This window comes from Haliaeetus leucocephalus, unplaced genomic scaffold, assembly GCF_000737465.1.
Source record: "Haliaeetus leucocephalus isolate CR32 unplaced genomic scaffold, Haliaeetus_leucocephalus-4.0 Scaffold135, whole genome shotgun sequence".
Lineage (NCBI taxonomy): Eukaryota > Metazoa > Chordata > Aves > Accipitriformes > Accipitridae > Haliaeetus > Haliaeetus leucocephalus.
This window is the reverse complement of record NW_010972571.1, coordinates 1,258,179-1,276,627: the sequence shown is the minus strand read 5'-3', so window position 1 is coordinate 1,276,627 and position 18,449 is coordinate 1,258,179. Positions and strand designations below refer to the sequence as shown.

Genomic DNA, 18,449 nt, shown 5'->3' with positions numbered 1-18,449 from the left:
AGGTGGAGATGTGCAGAGTCTTTCAGAGGAGATGGCTAAAGGCGAGTTAGGAACCATTGTTTACACTTTCGACTGATATTAAAACGAGTATGTAATAGTGTTGTATAGAACAGCAAGTAACGCACATTATTCAGTAAATAGTCAAGGCAACTACTTGCTGATCACTCAACTGGACTAAGAATTGCAAACAAGAAAAAAAAATTGCATTTTTGATTCTTGTCTGCCGATTTCATAATTATGCCTTTTATTGAGGTGTCTTCCCTTTTAATCGGAAAGTGAAGGCATGAGATGCAGCAACATCGAGTTCAGGCCAGAGGGGCACTCAGGGAAAATTTAGAAATAGGGAAGGAATTATTCTCCAGTGCTGATCAGCGCTCCTGATAATACTCACTGGGAATTCATAAGCTCTGTCATGTTAAGGGCAAGTACTGTAGACAGGCAGGATGGAAGAGAAAGTTATTGTTGGAAGCCAAAACTTTAAACTGTGCTTTCTCTTTGAGCAAGTTGATATCCTTAGTAGCAAAGTAAAACCAATTCTGATTGTACTTGATGCTAAAGCAAGAAGCTGAAGCACTTCAAGGTCTTAATTACTTTAGCTACCACTAAAACTTACTGCTTGTAAATTTCTTGGGGCTGTTTCTTTCAAATGATTGGTTTACTTCTGTTTAAAAAGTCAGCTAAAGCTACTGACCCTCTCCTAAAGAGTAATGATGTTATTTATAAAATTACACTAATAAAATGTATTTAACAGTGTTAGAGTGAGGTGATTATGGTTCTTCTTGTGTGCAACCTGACAGTTCAATTAATCACTTCTCGTTTGCAAGGTAGTTTATCAAAAGGAAGCACTTAAAACACTTAAAGCACTTTGATTCTACCTAATCAAAAGTTCTCCATATCATAATTTATTTATTTGAGTAGAATTTGCAAAACACAAACTGTGAGTTATATAAAAATAGATTCATAACTTTTCAATAATGTATGAAAGATTAGCTACTGAATCATATCCAATCTATTATCATGGAATTTAAGTTCAGTCTTTTCTGATATAAATGTAGATATACTGATGGTGTATTGACATATTTTATAGTAAATATTAATGTATTAATTGTTGTGTACAGGGAATGCTTCTCTGAAAGAGCAATATACTTTCAAGATAGAAGTTGGAATGGTACATTTTATCCTTTGCTGTGACTTTTTAAGGAAAATTAGGTTTGGAGATGTGATGTCTTTCTCCTTTGTCTTTTTACGGAGCAGTAGTGATCAAAATGGCTCTGCAGTATCCTCATTACTGGAATCCCAAAATGAAAGGAATTGCATGTCCCGCAGCACCAGGACCTTAGCTTCTGTCTGCATTTTAGAGGAAAAGACTTGGACGTCATACTCCTTTTGCTGTGGTGTGTGCATGGGCCTCTTTGAAAGAGCCTTTTTCACTCCCGTAGGGACCTTTTTCAAGTGTTTTACATGGAACATTACACATGGAACATAAATTAACCTGTTTCTTTTCCACGTAGCAGAAATAACCAAATAGCACCTTAAAATGGTCTTGTTTTTCCCTGATAGGTGAGATTTGTGTATAGGCATGTATCTGGAGGACACATAATGCTATAAGTGTGGTTATAAGGGTTTTATCAGTATAAGCTTCGGATAACTGCATTAGTCACAAAGCCATCAGTTATGCAGGTTGTCCAAAACGAGTGCCAATAAAACCATAATGTGGTAGCTTTTCTGTACATAAAGATGTCATATTTTAAATCTCATAATTTGGAGCATTCCAGGGTGTAAAGCGAGGCTTGCTGTGTGTTCCCTTCAAAAGCCTGGATCTTTCCTCCGCAATGTTGTAAAACTCCTGTTCCTAACCGTGCGGGGCTGCAAGATGCCAGAGCATAAATCTGTCACAGGGTAGGGCTGAACACTGTGAGATTTATACCTCACTATTTAGTTAATTTACTTCTTAAAACCAAGAGTTCAGCTGAAAAATAGGCAACTAAATTAAGAGGCAGATTTAAAAGGTACTTGAGCAATTCTGTTGATGTAAGATGAGGATTTTACGCAGGTTATGAACTTGAACATTGTCAGGTCACAGTCTTTTTGTTTGGAATATCAATAAAAGCTGATTTGGTAGGATTTGATCTACCTGTTAAAATGCAATACGCTGTAAAACTATAAATGGGAAAAAAAAAAGGCTTTTCAATCAGTTAGGACAAGAAGCCAAAATATACAACTAGAAATTTCTTTCAGTCAAGTCACTGAAGCATTTTTAAAATCTCACTTGTCATTTTTTTTTCAGTTCTTCATCTCTTGTCATAGAATGCCCATGTGAAAGAAAGCATGTGTGTATGAAGTTAAAAACAGACCATAACGCACGGTATTTAAAATACCTTCCTGGTATCTGAAATTTCTAGTTGCCAGGGGAATGGAGGGGTGTCACGTAACAAAACTGGAAATAATTTATTTCAGCTTGATCAGAGTTCAGGGGTTTCTTCCTGCTTTGACCCAATTAACTGAATTTTCTTTCCTTTTCAGTTCTTTCTCGGAATTTTTGTTGTTTTGGAAAAGAAATAAAAAAAAGAGCACTCCCCAGTTTTCTTTAGAAATTATGAAATATGATAATTCTTTATGATGTTATTGGATTGTAAATAACGAGTTCTGTGATTGAGACCCACAGCATCTTTCTGACAACTGTAAACAAGAAGCATTATTCCCAGTTTGAGGGTTATGGTGTTCATTTGCCAATGTCAGTATTAGTGCATGGATCTCCTGACTCCTGTGATTAAAGGAAGTTCTTTATTAGTTCTGTGCAGGGTACTCCTCATGTTGTGCTACTTTCATACATAGGGTTATGTTACCATACCAAAACTATGTTTTGGATAATGTTTTGCTATTGGCCTTGAACCACTTTAAAATTGGCAATAGAATGAATCATAGAATCATAGACTGGGTTGGAAGGCACCTTAAAGATCATCTACTTCGAATGCCCCCCTGCCATGGGCAGGGACACCTTCCACTAGCCCAGGTTGCTCAAAGCCCCATCCAACCTGGCCTTGAACACTTCCAGGGATGGGGCAGCCACAACCTCTCTGGGCAACCTGTTCCAGTGCCTCACCACCCTCACGGTGAAGAACTTCTTCCTTACATCTAATCTAAATCTACCCTCTTTCAGTTTAAAGCCATTACCCCTTGCCCTATCACTACCTGCCCTTGTAAAAAGTCCCTCTCCAGCTTTCTTGTAGGCTTCTTTTAGGTACTGGAAGGCTGCTATAAGGTCTCCCCAGAGCCTTCTCTTCTCCAGGCTGAACAACCCCAACTCTCTCAGCCTGTCTTCATAGGGGAGGCATTCCATCCCTCTGATCATCTTCATGGCCCTCCTCTGGACTCGCTTCATCAGGTCCATGTGCGTTGTGTGCTGGGGGCCCCAGAGCTGGACGCAGTACTCCAGGTGGGGTCTCACCAGAGTGGAGTAGAGGGGGAGAATCACCTCCCTTGACCTGCTGGTTATGATAGCACATAATGTCCTCTAATGTCTCACTAGGTTTTTTTTTCTTTTTAGTAAGTATTTAGCTCAGTGCTTTGTAGGTGGATGGAATACCTTTTGTGCTCCAGCAGGTTGCTTGTTCTGCAGAAAGTGTAACTAGGGAGGAGGAAAATTAGGAGGTGAAAGGAAAGTTTTGTTTGGGGAATGGCATTTTCTTTGGGTGCTCTTGAGTTTGGGGTGGGTTGGTTGTTCAGTATACAAAGTATTGTGGTATGTTTATGTAATGTTAAGCCATTGCTTATACTGTATAAGTCTAGTCATGAAGTGGAGACAGCTGCTTGGATACCTGACAAAAGAATAAAAAGAGGAAAGGTGAAATTCTCTGTGCAGCTAGGCTATTAGGTAAACATTAATATGGACTTCATATTAATTATTAGCGCCTAATAGAAAAACTGCTGCTGAACTGAATAAACCGTATTCCTTATCCACATCTCAGCTGCTGTATTTCAGCTCTGTTCCCAGCCCAACTTCTTGCCATGTTTGTATTATCTTTATTGAAGAAAGAAGCATAGGTGATCTAGAAGGAAAAGGTAAACCTTTGCTGACCTCCCAGTCATTACTAAGTACAGGGCCATATGCTCCAACTTTCATTAGAAACAAATGAAAGGAATAAAAATAGCATTTTAATACAAAAGTGTTTTAGGCTGTACAAGAATTATGAAAAAATCCAATATTGCCTTGACAGCTAAAGAACGGAAAAAGGAGCAAACTGGGTCCTTAGAAATATTTAAATAAAAAGAACAACACTGCATCATTATCTTTCTCTTTTTATATATATGTTTAGTTCATTCTGTTCTTTGGTTTAGGCTTAAAATATTATTAGTTTAGAAAAAAAGATATATGTTTGGCAGCACTTATTTAATATATTAAAAAAAACTAGTTTAAAAAAATCCCGTTTGGTACTAGTGAGATGATTATTTTGGTGAGCCTATTGCAGCGTGTATGTATAATTCACTGCTGCTGTTTTGTTTGGTTTTTTCTCTGTTGCATTTAGGTTATCTAGTTTCAGATATAGTCTATTAAGTGGAGTATTTTTCAGTAGCTGAGGTTTTCCCACCTGTCTACCCAAAAACACCTGCAACATATGTTTGTGTAACCCTGCAATGCTTTGTGGTTTGGGCCTTGAGAAATTCCCCCAGAGCTTTTTGCTTATAAACAGCTGAGCAATTCATTTCTCTAATGACGAGTGCTTTTCCCTTGGCATTGAGGCAATAGCATGTTCACTAAAATAAGTCTCATTTTTCATCAGACATATTGAAAATCTTTTTTCATTGTTGTCTCTTACTCGAACCTTCAGATTTTGCTCAACATTGTGTTTGATTTTTTTTTCCTGTTCATAATGCTAAAGAGGAAGGAAAGGAAATACCTCGACAAAGAAGAAAAAAGAGTGTTGTAGAGATTCCTCCGCTTGCACCTGCATGTAAACTTTCACAAACGTTGTGTATTCAGATGGTGAAACATTACATTGCAGCAGTAACCTGTTTTTTCTGGTATGTTGTAGAACAGTCTGCCTGTGACTTCTGTCACACACAAGCGTGCTTTGCTATATCACGTCTACTCCGTGGGTAATGTGACGTGATATGTCTCTGGAGGCCAGCGAGGAAAAGGGTTATACTAGGGGCTTTGAGCATATGGAGCACGATCCTTAGCTGGTGGGAATTGCTTTTCGGCGGTTTATGGAAGTTTAGGGAATCTCTGCTGCGTTCGGTGTGATTCTGACCATGGCCTCAGCCCCCCGCCTAGAAGAGCAGGCACGGGGTATAACTTAGCTCAGCCCCACGTCCCTGGGGGAGAATCAAGCCAAACAGAAAGTCCCCAAGAACCTCCCAAAAGCCACGGGAATTGGAGTGAGTCAGTCTGGCGGTGGCTGGGAACAGAAGCAGCAGTACAAGGGTTAGGACTTCAGCAAGCAAATGCTGGGGGGGGGGCATGATTTAGGCAAGGAAGGGCTCAGAGGCAGGAGTACCTCGGAGATACCTGAACTATTTCAAGGCATCTCTTCCCTTTGGGCTGTGGCTAATACGTTTTGAAGAGACAAAGTCCAAAATCACATCAATTTCTGTGTGTGCTCCTATATCTGAATTCCATACATTGTCCTTTTAAAAGTATAAATTGGGCATTTTCTACCACTTGAAACTAAGCTCACTGTAGCTAGAATAAAGATTAGAAGAATCATAAAACCAGCAGACTGTTCCCACAAAATGGGTGTGGGGAAGTGGGATTTCTGGTATTGGCACAGGCAGCTTTTCTCTCCGATTTCTGCACTCTCTTTCCTTAGAAAGGGAAAAACATAAATGTGTTAATCTGTATAATGCCCTTACACAGTTTCTTAGGGAGATTCAACAAACTTCTAATTTGAAGGGTTGATTTCACTGTCATTTTGACATTATCCTTTTAAGAAAAAAGATTTTAACTGAGGTACTAGTCAAAATACATAAATTGAAAAAGAAAAGGAAAAACTTTACTTGTGTAAATAAGTAAAAATACAGATAGGATCATTCTAAATTGCACTGTATAGGAAAAAAATGTGGTTACTGCAAATATTTTAAACAACAGCACTATGTTTTGCTGTAAATAAATTTGTTTAGCCTTCAGTCCTAATACATGGAATACAATATAGGGGACAGCTCAAATTGGATGCTTAGAGAGGGGAATTATTTTAAAATTCATACGGAAGAGATATTGTAATTGTGTAGCTTTTCTTTTCTACTTCTTATATTTAACTTACTGAAATTAAAAGAGTATAAAATTCAAAGGACAATCACAGTGACATAAAGATCATGATTTTCATAAAACCGTATTTTTTGCTGTCTGAATTTCAGTTTTCAGAAGTATTTAAAATTTCTGTGGTGATACTTCACAGATACTTGTCTGCTAACATATATGTCAGGTTGGGTTTTTTTTAAATAATGAAATTTTCCAAAAGGATATCTCTGTAGTGTTACAAAATGAGTTGCAGCAGTAACCCTTGGAATTTACTGTCTTGCATTTCTAATGTTTTTTCAACAGCATTTTTTCTGAGGGCTTTTTCTTCACAGCATGCAATAGTACTTTAAACTGCTTCTTCCTTTGATACCTTTAAACCTCATAGGAATTTAAATAGGCCCCTGTGAAAGTAATGCTTGAGCCTCATTCATATGTTCTTAGATCATTATTCCTATTAATGGCTTTAAGTGCTTAGATAGTAGATCAGCCTTTCGTGTCTGGAATTGCTTGTCATTTCTGCATAAATATGTTTCAAGATACTGTTCCACATGATCTTTTCCTCTTTTTTTTTTTTTTTATTCAGAAGCAATGTGGTTTTTTTTTTTTAATTTATTGGGCGGTAGAAAAGAAATTTCAATGTTTGCTAAGTTTAAATAGGTACTGAGTTATTGCAAACAAATTGCAAAACTGGCTAGCATCTGGTAACATGAATTTTTCAAAGGGCTGCCTTATGACTTAGAAGTGCCCATTACTTTAGCCATCGCTTACTCTTCCACCTTGTTGAAATGGTCATCAAGACATGTAAAGAAAAATGTTATTTAATTCATGGGAGAAAAGTTACACTGTTTGATTACTCGCCTAGGAGTCGCAGAACCATCAGTTATCCTCATCACGTCAGTTTGGATTTGATTATCATAGAAATGCATTGAATTACCAAACTAGAGCAATAGTAACTAAAGCTGATTCATTGTTATTGCTGTCAGTTGATGAGGATTGACTTAAAAGCCATATGAATGGGTAGAGTTATGCAAATATTGTTCTTATAACAGGAGAAGGAAAACATAGAGCGGCCATTACAATGTGGGTGGTAGGATAGATGAGGATTTTTTTAATGCTTGTCTAATAGCTTTTAGTTGTTTCATTTTTTAATGAACATTACAAACAGGATGTATTTTAAAAATGTTTAATCTGTTTCCAGAGAAAGAAAATGAGGCATTTCATACAAGATTAAGTCTGACTGCAGGAGGTGATCTGGAAATTCCTAGCCTTAAATTTGACCCCAGAAATCATCGTGGCCTTTGATATCTACCACCTCTTTAAATCTTCTTCTCTCCTTTTGTGCACATGCAATATTTTGGTCTTTAAAACGCAACTCCTATGTCCTCCTCCAAAAATAAGATTTCCAAGGAAGCAGGGTTATCTGCAGTTATGTGGAAAATGAGAGGATACGGCTATGGGTACTCCAGTCTATAATGAAATCTGGAGGGAAAAAATACAACATGTGAAACAACTGAAGACTGATTCCATCAAAAATGTAATGTACTCTCACCTGTGAACGATTATTTCGGAAAGGTCATTGAGTAGTTCATTAAAACTGTATTTACTACTAGCAGGACTTAAGAAGGCAGATCAGAATATAAGGCAACAGCTTATGAATGAATAAACCTTTAAAGCAAATAATATTTAGAAAGTACTTAGGTCTGGTCTATGCAATACATCTGATCATTATGCAGAAATTTACCATTTTGTTTTCTCTTATACTAGAAATGAATTACTTTAAGCCATTTTTCTCTTGTAATTTTTATATATATTAAAAGGGCCTCTCTGTACCTCTCTGTTATTTTGGTTTCATCTGTATGCAAATTTTTTTACTTAAAAGCATTTACTTCACTCCCCCCCAAATAATGCATTCATTTGGTGGATTAAGTCCAGAAAGGATCATTTCAGAACTACTGAAGGCAGCGTGCTTCAGTAAAATAGTTTCATTGTGGCAGAGGTGGAGACTAACAAGTGGCTTGTGGTTTCAGTATTAATGATATAAATTTTATTATAGGAGATCAGTTCTTTATTCGTGGATTCTGAGTTGGGTGAAATTTGGTGAGAAAAAAGGCTCCGCCTGCCATCTAGTGGCACTGTGCGGGTTGTCCCCCTAAATCTAATTCTGGGCTTAACCGAGGCGCTGCTAGTGATGCATTCAGTTCAAAATGTTAGCTGTAGTTTCTCCTTACTATTACCGTTTTCTTTAAAAACATATCACTTAAGCTTGGAGGTGGTAAAATTCTATACCTGAACTCAAGGAAGAAATCAGATCGGTCCAGGCATTACTGATTTAATTAGAAATGTTACCGCTACAGCCAACAGCCACATCGCTGTGTGGAAAAACACTGATTTCTGTGAGCATGGAGTGGACTTACCGGTAACACTCAGTATTAAGTATTTTAAGAATACACTTATGTAACTGGCATTACTGCCTTGAGAAACCGAGATCCTGGGAAAAGAAATGATTCTTTAAATTTCTAATCTTCATTAATGAGCATACCTCTGGTCTTTGCTTTAAATCTCTCAGAAAATTCCAGTGAGGTATTCTTTTTAAATCTTCTTTTTTTTTTTTTTTTTTAGAGAAATCCAAGACCAGTGACTCATCAATTCCAACAAAATTTAGATTATTACAAAGCTCGTGGAGCAGACTTGATGAACAAAACCCGGTAAGCTATTTCTGAATATGTGTTCACTGAACTAAGAACATACATAAAAAAAATGTTTCAGAAGTCACTTTTATCCCAAACAGGAGTTACATAAGCAGTATTAGAAGCACATGTGTTTACTTCATGACATTTATTTTGAATCTTCACCTTGCCTATTATTACATGAAAAATGAAAGTTTTCCAGAGAGCATTGCAGTCAGCTCGCTGGCATTTTCTTAAGGCTAAGGACGTTCATATGCAATGACGTGTATACTAAAAGCAGGGCGTAAAACGTTGCCAATGCGCGGTCTGTAGCTGAACCACTTCCAATAATGCATCTAATCGCAGTCTGGAGTATCCACGTACCAGAAGCTGTGCAAGTTAAATGGAATTAACGTCAATCCAATTTGAAGTAATTTTTACTAAACTTTTTTGCAGCATTCCTCCCTTGTTTTAAAAATGGTTTGTATCAATACTGCTTAAATTCTTTGTCAAGGCCATTTCATCTAGAGGTCACAAGTGCAGAGGTACCCGTGCCCCGACTGGGTGGCCACAACGTGGGTGCCGATTGCTGGTGGGTAGTGGCTGCTGGTGGCTGAAGGGCAAGCCAGCGCAAGACACAAAGCTTGCTTCAATTTATGCTCTCACAGGGAGTTTCCTGGATTGCACGTGGCCCCAGCCATATACTGTGCTTGCTGATTCATAGGAACTTGCCAGCTTTTAAAGCTTTGCACCTCTGTCAAATTCTGTTTAAATCAGTTACATTAAAAGCTAGCTACAATTAAAATGGAGTGGATTAAAAAGCTCTTAAAAATGGAGAAAGGAGCAGAAATCAAAGCTGAGTAGAGTGACTGCAAAAGCATCTTTTTTTATTTTTTTTTTAACCAGGCTTTAAAGTTGGGGAAGGCTGTCAAAAATTACTGCATTCTATTGCATTTTCTTAATGTTTTTACTTATTTATTCTTTTAAAAAATGGTTTCAAGAGTTGCCTAAACTTGAAAAATAAGTTATTTGAAAATTCCAAAAGAAACATTTCAAGGATTTTGAAAAAATAAATAAATCATAAAGCCCAGACAAGAATGACACCTGTTGGAAACCTAAATTCTAAGGAAACAAATGTCCATTAAATCTGTGTAGGAAGGTAAGTTCATTGCACACATATATACAGGATACACACTAAAGGAGAGGAGAAATTGTTCAGAATAGTTCAGATAGAGGAATAACTGGGATAAATTTATCTCAACACAGTGACATTTAGAGTAGGTCAGATGTGGTAAATCTGTTTTAAGATTGGACTAAAGAGAGAACTGGAAGATATAACATTAGGAAATGTTTCTGCAGTGAGCAAAGAGATGGATTAGATCAGCTACCAGGTCTTTTTCATCTTTAATTCCACAGGCTCAATGATATATTTAAAATATCTTGGCAAATCTCTAATATATATTGCTTACTTTATCACATATAAAACTTTTTAATCCCTCATATTCATATATTTGTCTCTCATCTCTCATAATGGCTACTTACTGAAGAGAGAAATCCCTTTGAATAAGGCTTGCTTAAAACAAAACATTTTTATCTTAGCAGAAAACTGCAGAGATTGAATCATCTTCTACTGCTAGTTTAAAAATATACCATTCACAGTCAAGGTCAATGATGCTTATTGTGATGAAAGAAAATTGTTTGCTTCATAGATGGAATTCACATCTCTTTGGTACTCATATTTTTAAACTGGTGCCTTACTTTTAAATGCATCTGCTGATAACTACAATATAATCAATCAGCATTTTTCTTGTAATTGTTGTGCATGTCTGCTACATTTAGATGGCTAAAATGTAGACATTGATCCATGTTTAATGCCTGAAATCATCCTTTGTATTAATTTATCAGACATGTAAATGGTAAGATGTAGATACATTGTTCTTATTTTCCAGAAGCTCAGCTCAGTTTTAATGTACCTCCTCCAGAGATCTAGCACCTCGCTATTGTTCATTTTCTGAAGCTGTGATTCAGAGAAATTGCACGATAAATTTTACCTCAAAATACTTTCACTGAGACCACCTCTTGACAAGAAACTTAGATAGCATCATTATTTATTTTTCATGATTGTGTATGTGTTCTGAGCTGATGATTAGCAGTGTCAGTTCATAGCAGAGCCAAATCACACATAGATATTAAGAGCTACGATAACTATCCTTTCTAGTTCTCAAATAATTATAAAACATTATGGCATGTTATTGTTGAAAGCATTTTTTAAAATCATGTTTCAAACATAACAGCTCAGAGGAGATTTTTGGTTTTTATTGTTCCTGTAAAGTGAAGTTTCTCAAAAAGTCTCTTTCCAACCATCTGAAAAATGCAAATAAACCAACTTCTCCTGGTTTTTATTTATGTCAAAGCAGCAAATTAAACAGTGTAGAAAGAAAACTGATACTTAGTATTAAGCAAAATATAGCTGAAAAAAAGAAACAAGAAAGAAACAAGCTGATGGACACAAATACACAAGCATCTGTATCGGCTTTGTCTCCTGCATCTGTGGACCATCATGATTCCAATGATGCAGTTAGCTCAAAGCATCCAGTGGCTTTGTTGCTCGGGTAGCCTGTCAGAGAAAAAGATTTACTTCCAGTAAATATCACTTTTTGTGCAAAGTCAAAGGGGGTTTTTTGCTGATTGTCAAGACTCTAGACCTAGAGACAACACAAACCTCAGGCTCAATATGCAAGCCATTATCTTCTTTCTAAGGTGATGTTTCAGGTGAGTGAGTGATATATATACCACCCCAATCTTGGTGACTAGTTTCAGTAGACTGAGGGAAAAAAATTTGCCAAATATACTAAGGTTTGGATTCTGAATCTCAACCAAGTTATTACCGGTATGACCCCCAAAATCAGTGATGTAATTAGATTCATTGCAAACTGTTGATAACTGTTTGATACCTGCTAAGCCAGCACTTGGCATGTCTTCTTCCGCCTTCAAAGCTACAATCTTCGTTGTCTTTCTAGAATGCAGAAGACATTAAACAAAGGGCCCTGTGCTGACTCTTCTGATGCCACATATATGTAATGGAATAGAAAAAATTCCTTTTTTTTCCTTAAGTGTCTCTGCAATACCTCGGGGAACTGATTAATAACCAAATCTGCTAGGCAGTAGCAGAGTAAAATTTAATAGTAATAAACATTTTACCACGTCCTCTTCTTTAAAATCATTGGGACCGATTCAGTTTGCTTCTGAAACCATTTGGGACGCCTGCAAGAGTGTTTTACAGTTCTGAAGATGCTCTCTTTGTAGTGACTTTGTCGGTCATTCTCAGGTGGTTACAGAAAGACTTTTTGTAATATTGGCAGCAATCAATAAAATGGGGAGACACAGAACCATCCTGTAATTGTTATTCAGCAATCATTCCTTTCCAGCTTCCATAAATTGGGAAGCAGCACTTTGTCCCAGCCTCTGTGCTGCGGTTCCTCAAAAAAAATGCTACGTGCTGTCTTTCTTCATCACCAGTATGTGGCAGAAGGGCCCCTTACAGCTTGGGGCTGTATCTCATGAGTGTGCGGGCTCACACACTTTCTTCTGCTGTCTCTCATTTTAACCGTATCTATTCTGAGTCTGAACTGTCAGCTGTTGTTATTTTCTGAATATCTTCTATATGTGTGCGCGCGCGTATATTATGTATTCTAAAAAAAACATGTCTCGAGACAAATAGGGAAATTATATGAAAAACAAAATCAAAATTACTTTTCCAGGTGCTTGCGCATTTTACAAGTCACCCATATTAATTCATTTGTAGTTTATTTTTAGTTAAAATTCCCCAAAACATTGCAAAACTATTTTTTCCCCAAGTACAATGACTGTATTGTTTTTAATTACATGTATTTCTTCAAATTTTTTAAAGACAGCTATTTGTATCACTGAACTACAGATCAGCAAAATAAAACCTCAGGAGTAGAAAGCTCTCTGTGATTGTGATATATTTCTGTGAAGGGTATTTCAAGCATTAATTATATAAAACAGGAAAATATTGCATGAACAAATAGGAACAGCTTTGCTGCTCCCTGGGTTATGTGAACACTTCTACTGGGAATTAGAAGCTTCTTTGCCTCTTTATTTTAGACAGATTAAATGGTTCAACAATTTCCTCATTCTTAATGTTGCATATAACTGAAGTGAATTAAATAGCCACTGTAGTTAAAAATAAAAAGTAACAATGATAAGGATCATGATCCAGTATATGTGTTACATCCTGAAACCATTCTTCTGCCAAAATCATTTTAGAAATCAGGATTCCTGTTAAAAAGTGCTTGGCTTGAAATGGCTGGGCTAGGCAGAAGGTGAATTAAGAGCAAGAGACATATAGCTCTGCCAACCTAAAAATACAGTCTAGCGTTAGTTTTGCTTGTTGAAAGAAATGTTTGGGTTTGAGTTATTTTAAACATTTAAGAGAATTTAATCTAACAGAAGTAAATATTAAATCAGTCTTTGAATAGGAAGTGCAAAAAGTCAGTTTTATAAAGCTTTCAATGCCTTAGAGCCTAGATTGCTTTTTGTCACTCTTTGGTTTTTTCATTTAAAAAGGCAAATTAAGAAAATTTGTGCAAACTTGCTTTGTTTGGGGTCAGTCTGCATTTTTCAGGAAGAAAGGGCCAAAACAATTTGTCCACTACCAGTTGGGAAGAATCCGCACCACACACAGTCCCTGTGGTTCCTGTGTGTATTCCAGTGCGACTGTAGTAAAACACCTTCTTTGTAATGTTCAAGTCTCGGATTTTCTTCCCCCTTTTTTGAAGAACAATGCATGCATTGCTGTACCTGTCCAAACCACTGGCAAGGACGTGATGATTTCTCCTCTTTTTTCAGCGCCAGTGCTAAGGCTGCCCCACTGAACATTAACAAAGTCTCCAACAGCTTACTGAATTTTGGCCGAAAGCTCATTGCTCCGGCTATGGCTTCAGGCGGGGCTGTGGGTGCTCCTGCCGGCGGGAGCAGCTTTCCTCCCCCTGCAATGCCCATCAGAAGCACAGTGGAAGCCCCCCAGCACCACCAGCAGCACCACCACCAGCACCACCAGGCACAGCAGCAGAGGATGATGAAGTCCGAAAGCATGCCAGTTCAGCTGGGCAAAGGTAAAGGTGAAACGTGTGGCAGCGCCGCGACAGAGGGGAGCTTCGATGTGTGTCTGAGGAAAGTCCTTTTATTGATTTTATATTGATGGGAACATATTTGGAGGAAACAGAAAAAAACCCAAAATTTTGTTAAGCGGGACATCTATGCTAAGTACAACAGCCCATTTGCAAGGTAATACAGAATTAGATGTTATCTCAAGAATGTACAAATACTATAGGAAGTTTTGAACCTTTAAAAAAATATTAACCAGAAATTATGTCAGACATACGAACAAACTACACTGTTACCATAAACATTAGCCAATTAATTTTTCAGTCTTTTAAATGCAACATATTTTTAACTGTAAGACTAATGTCATATAGGGTTTTTCAGGTTATTGTCACAAATCCCATGCATAAGAATATTAGCTAAATATGAGTGAAGGAAGTTAGATCAATTACAGAGTAATTCTTAATAAAGAAAATCTTGTTCCCTTCAGAATGGGTGGAGCTTATTTGAGAAGCTATTTGAACAATAACAGGTATTTGCCTTTTAATGATTTGTGATGGCCCTCTGCACTTTCTCTGTTTAGTAAATACTGCTTCTTTTTCTTGAGCCTTTTTTTTATATTTCTTGAGGACGGTTTATTCGAACAACAAAGTCACAAGCTCAGCTTTGGTGGTTGTTTCCTGTACTCTGCCACGCTCAAGGTGTGTTACTGCTTTTCATCTTCAGACAATTATGTTCTTTGCAAGGCGTATCTAGAGTGACATGGTATCTGCTGCTTCTAGCAACTCATCCTAAGTAATGGTTACAAGTTTGAGGGCTGGTGCTCATTGCCCTGAACCATTACGTAGGATTGCATCGTATTTTTCACCAGATTTGAAAGTGTAAGAGAAGGGAAATAACACTTTGTAGCTGAAGTTGGTGTTCTTTCTTTTCCTGTAGCACCCATATGGTCCAAAGTTAGTCCTTTCATGATGCCTCGCATCCCCAGCAGACACTGAGGGAGCAGAATTGAAAAGTACAACCATTTTCTTGAAGCAGAGAGATACAGGCACTTCTGTAAGGGCCACTGCAGCTGATTGGCAAAATCCAGATACACAGCTTCCCTCAGAATCATAGAATAACCTTAGAAATTGCTCCAGCAAGGGTTTTACAGTGCAAATGTCAAACTGAAACGCAGTGAATCCTTGATGCAAACAATAGAAGTAAAATCAGGCATGGAACAAAATTATTTCCACAATTCTGGAGAGGATTTTTTGTTTGCTTTTTTAAAAAAGTTTTCCATAGTTCCCATAATCGCATTATTCTTTTTTTACCTTTTGGGTTGAAAAGTGGTCCTTGGGTGGTTATTTTCTTTCCCTGCTTAATATAAAAAAAGTGTACAATTTGAAGCAACTTCTGTAGGTGGAATCAATTGTAGCTTAATCTTGATGTAGCTGGTCAAGAACGACCCTGTTTACACTTGTATGTGCCAGCTAATATGTTGCATCATCCAGAAATGCACCTGACACTTTCCATACAATAATCCGGATAAAAAATTGTAGTTGTGTGTGGTCAGTGTCACGTACAAGCTGTGCACGTATTTCTGTATCAACAGAAGTATGGAGATTTGGTAAAGTTATCAAGAAATTGTGCAAATTTATGATGTAGGCCACAAAGCATTTTCATGGTAAGAGGAAATAAAACATACTGCAACGCTTCAGTACCTGCAGCTTCCTCTCACCCTATTCTGTCTATCCATATTTGGTACCACACTTGCAGAAGTAATTTAAAGGCAACAAAATGTAAATATACATTTTTTAATCAGTTGAGATGACAGTGAGTTTCGGTTTACGTATTAGTTCCATGCTGGTTGTTCCAGGCCTGTACAGTTATCAGTACAGTATATTGCCTGTAGTTGGATAGAAATTTTAAATGACAGCAGCTAACTACATTTTCAGGTGCCATAATTTATATTTTTAAAGAGAAACCCAAAATGGCAAAGGAAATATAAAGCCTCTTAGAGGCTGCCCAGTGAATTCCCTCCGAAGTAAGTTTAAATATAGGAATAGCTTAGTAAAAAAAAAAAAAAATCCCTATTTGCAATGACACTGTGGCAGAGACAGGCTAAAAAGACCCTTTGGGAGCATGATGCAGATACCTTTGTAAGCAACTCAGCACCATCTCCATCACCTCTTAAAAGTGAGAATAAGTCTTTTCAGTTCTGTGCTGAAGGACAGCATCACCACCGCAAGAAAGTGCTGTACAGCATCTTCAGTGAATGAGGGCACTCCCCACAGCTCTCAGAAGTTGCAGGTACTTCTATCCCAGGCTTTAAGCTTTAGGATTTAGAATATAGCCATGACCTGAGAAGCTCTGATCCCCCTTCTGTTTGTGCTGAACTTTTTATATGCCTTTTTACCTTCTGCACTGGCTTTTTTCAAACTCTGGATTCTGCCCTAGCTTTTGAGTATCTAAAAGCTATTTGGCAGGGTTTGTAACTAGAAGGCTCCCAAGTTACTGACTAGCTGTCACTAATTGTCTTACATTCCTGTTCTTCACTGTGTTTTCAGCTCTCCTCAGCCTCCTGGAGCTCGGTTATTTAGCTGAGGTAGGCAGAGGCACAGATTTAGGAATTAAATAGATAGATATTTGCACTTAAAATTGATCTAACACTCATGGATGCTCAGTTGAACGGTATAACAGCCCAAAGTGCTGTAAATCTGACAGGCATCAAGTCATAAAAGAAGTCATCTATTTTTCTCATATTGTATTAGTCCTTTCATATTTTGAATGCTCAGGTAGCGCTGATAAATTAATATGTAGAGGGTTATAAGTTTGAAGAGATTAAATTAATTGCCTGATCTACTTTTTTATTAAGTGTGAAGAAGTCCTTGGTAACAAAATATCTCACAGGACTGGCAAAATAATCCTATCCCAGCTTTAACAGCTCTGTTTAGACAGTTACCACTCACGAACCAGCAGCAGTGACAGGTGTGACTCGTACTGCCACCTCCAGGGGTAGCGTGTGGTGGACTCTAGAGGAGGGATGGTTGGTTTACATAATCGATAGTAATTATTTCTCACTCCGAAGTTTTGGTCCGTGCTGAATTTCTTTAAGAAAAAAACGCATGTAATTTAGATAATGTAAACAGAAAATGAGTGGAGGAATATGAAAAAAAAACATAATTGCAAGCCTGTAATTCCAGATGAGTCTTCAACATTACAAATCACAGTTGAACAAAGTATCCAGACACCTAATTGGAAATTCAGTTCCTCCTAATATTATATTAATCCCATTCAGCCTGTCCTCAGCACAGCAGAAGATTGGGTATCATTGCTGATTACTTATGCAGGGTAGCCTGCTAATAGAAAAGGGATTAAAATATTCCCTTGATCCTACACAACGCAGGAGTTCATTGGCACAAAGGTTGAATCCAAGTCTCGAGTTCATTGGATTGTCAGTTGAGTTCGTTGTCTTGAAAGACAAAAATATTGATAATGAAAAAATACAGGAAAAAAGCAGAATTGTTGCCCTTTGTGTTCCACTGGATTCTTGAGCGTTCAGAAACTGGACACTCTTTGATTATGAAACGGCAGTGTGTTGCCAGAAAAAAAGCATTTCTCTTTCACTTCTTCCCTGATAGTGCCAGATACAGTTTTCCTTCTAGGTCCCTTCACGCTGAAACCCAAAAGGTTTTTGATTTGAATGCCACTTTATCACAAGGACAAGTTAGAGGACCAGTTTGAAGACGAAGTTCTGCCAAACCTGTGATCAGCTCTTCAAAGGGCTTCCAGACTGCTGTTTGGTTGTACGAGTAGATGCTTCTGTGGTATTTATTGTAACACGAACAGAATTTCCACAGCCACCGAATATGCCCTAAAGAAGTGATCTCCGTATTTAGAATTATTTATGAACTGTGTCTAGAAAACGAGTACGCTTTTTCAGAAGGAAAACGAAGTTGTCCTTACTGATAGCAGAACTGACTAGAAAATAAAGGAATAAACCACTGATTAACGAATGCTTTTATTTTTTTTTTCCTTTTAAAAAAACATACGTATTCTTAGGCAGTTAGGGAGTTTTACTGACGGTAAGAACGTGATGCTCCCAGACCGGCAGAAGGACACTGTCCGTGCCGAGTACCGGGCACAGCACGGGTGTGATCGCTTCAGTTTAGACGCTGGTATCGGTGGGTCTCTTCAGCCAAAACACTGCTTTCTTGCACGTCTCCGGCTGCAGCGTGTCACGCACCGGTCATCGACGCCTCCCTGCCCCTAGGCCGCTCGCTCAGGACGCCGCTCGTGTCGGAAGCAGGGTCTTCCACCTCGAAACGCCGGAGGTCGCAGCTCCCTCCCTCACCGGCCTGCGTTCCCTGGGGAAAGCCACCCGCTAACGCTGCTGTTGTTTGCTCCCCAGGCGAGGCAGGCGCCGGCGGCGAGGC

The 18,449-nt window shown here is 38.0% G+C and overlaps 1 protein-coding gene across 1 annotated transcript in view; it reads left to right on the top strand.

The window, feature by feature from the left end:
• TBC1D5 (TBC1 domain family, member 5) overlaps nt 1-18,449 on the top strand; it is a 297,889-nt gene that overhangs the window by 231,324 nt on the left and 48,116 nt on the right. Inside the window, exons 16-17 of the mRNA XM_010585896.1 lie at nt 8,858-8,943; nt 13,777-14,042. Of these exons, the coding sequence (XP_010584198.1) occupies nt 8,858-8,943; nt 13,777-14,042 (352 nt within the window). The remainder of the gene's footprint in view (nt 1-8,857; nt 8,944-13,776; nt 14,043-18,449) is intronic.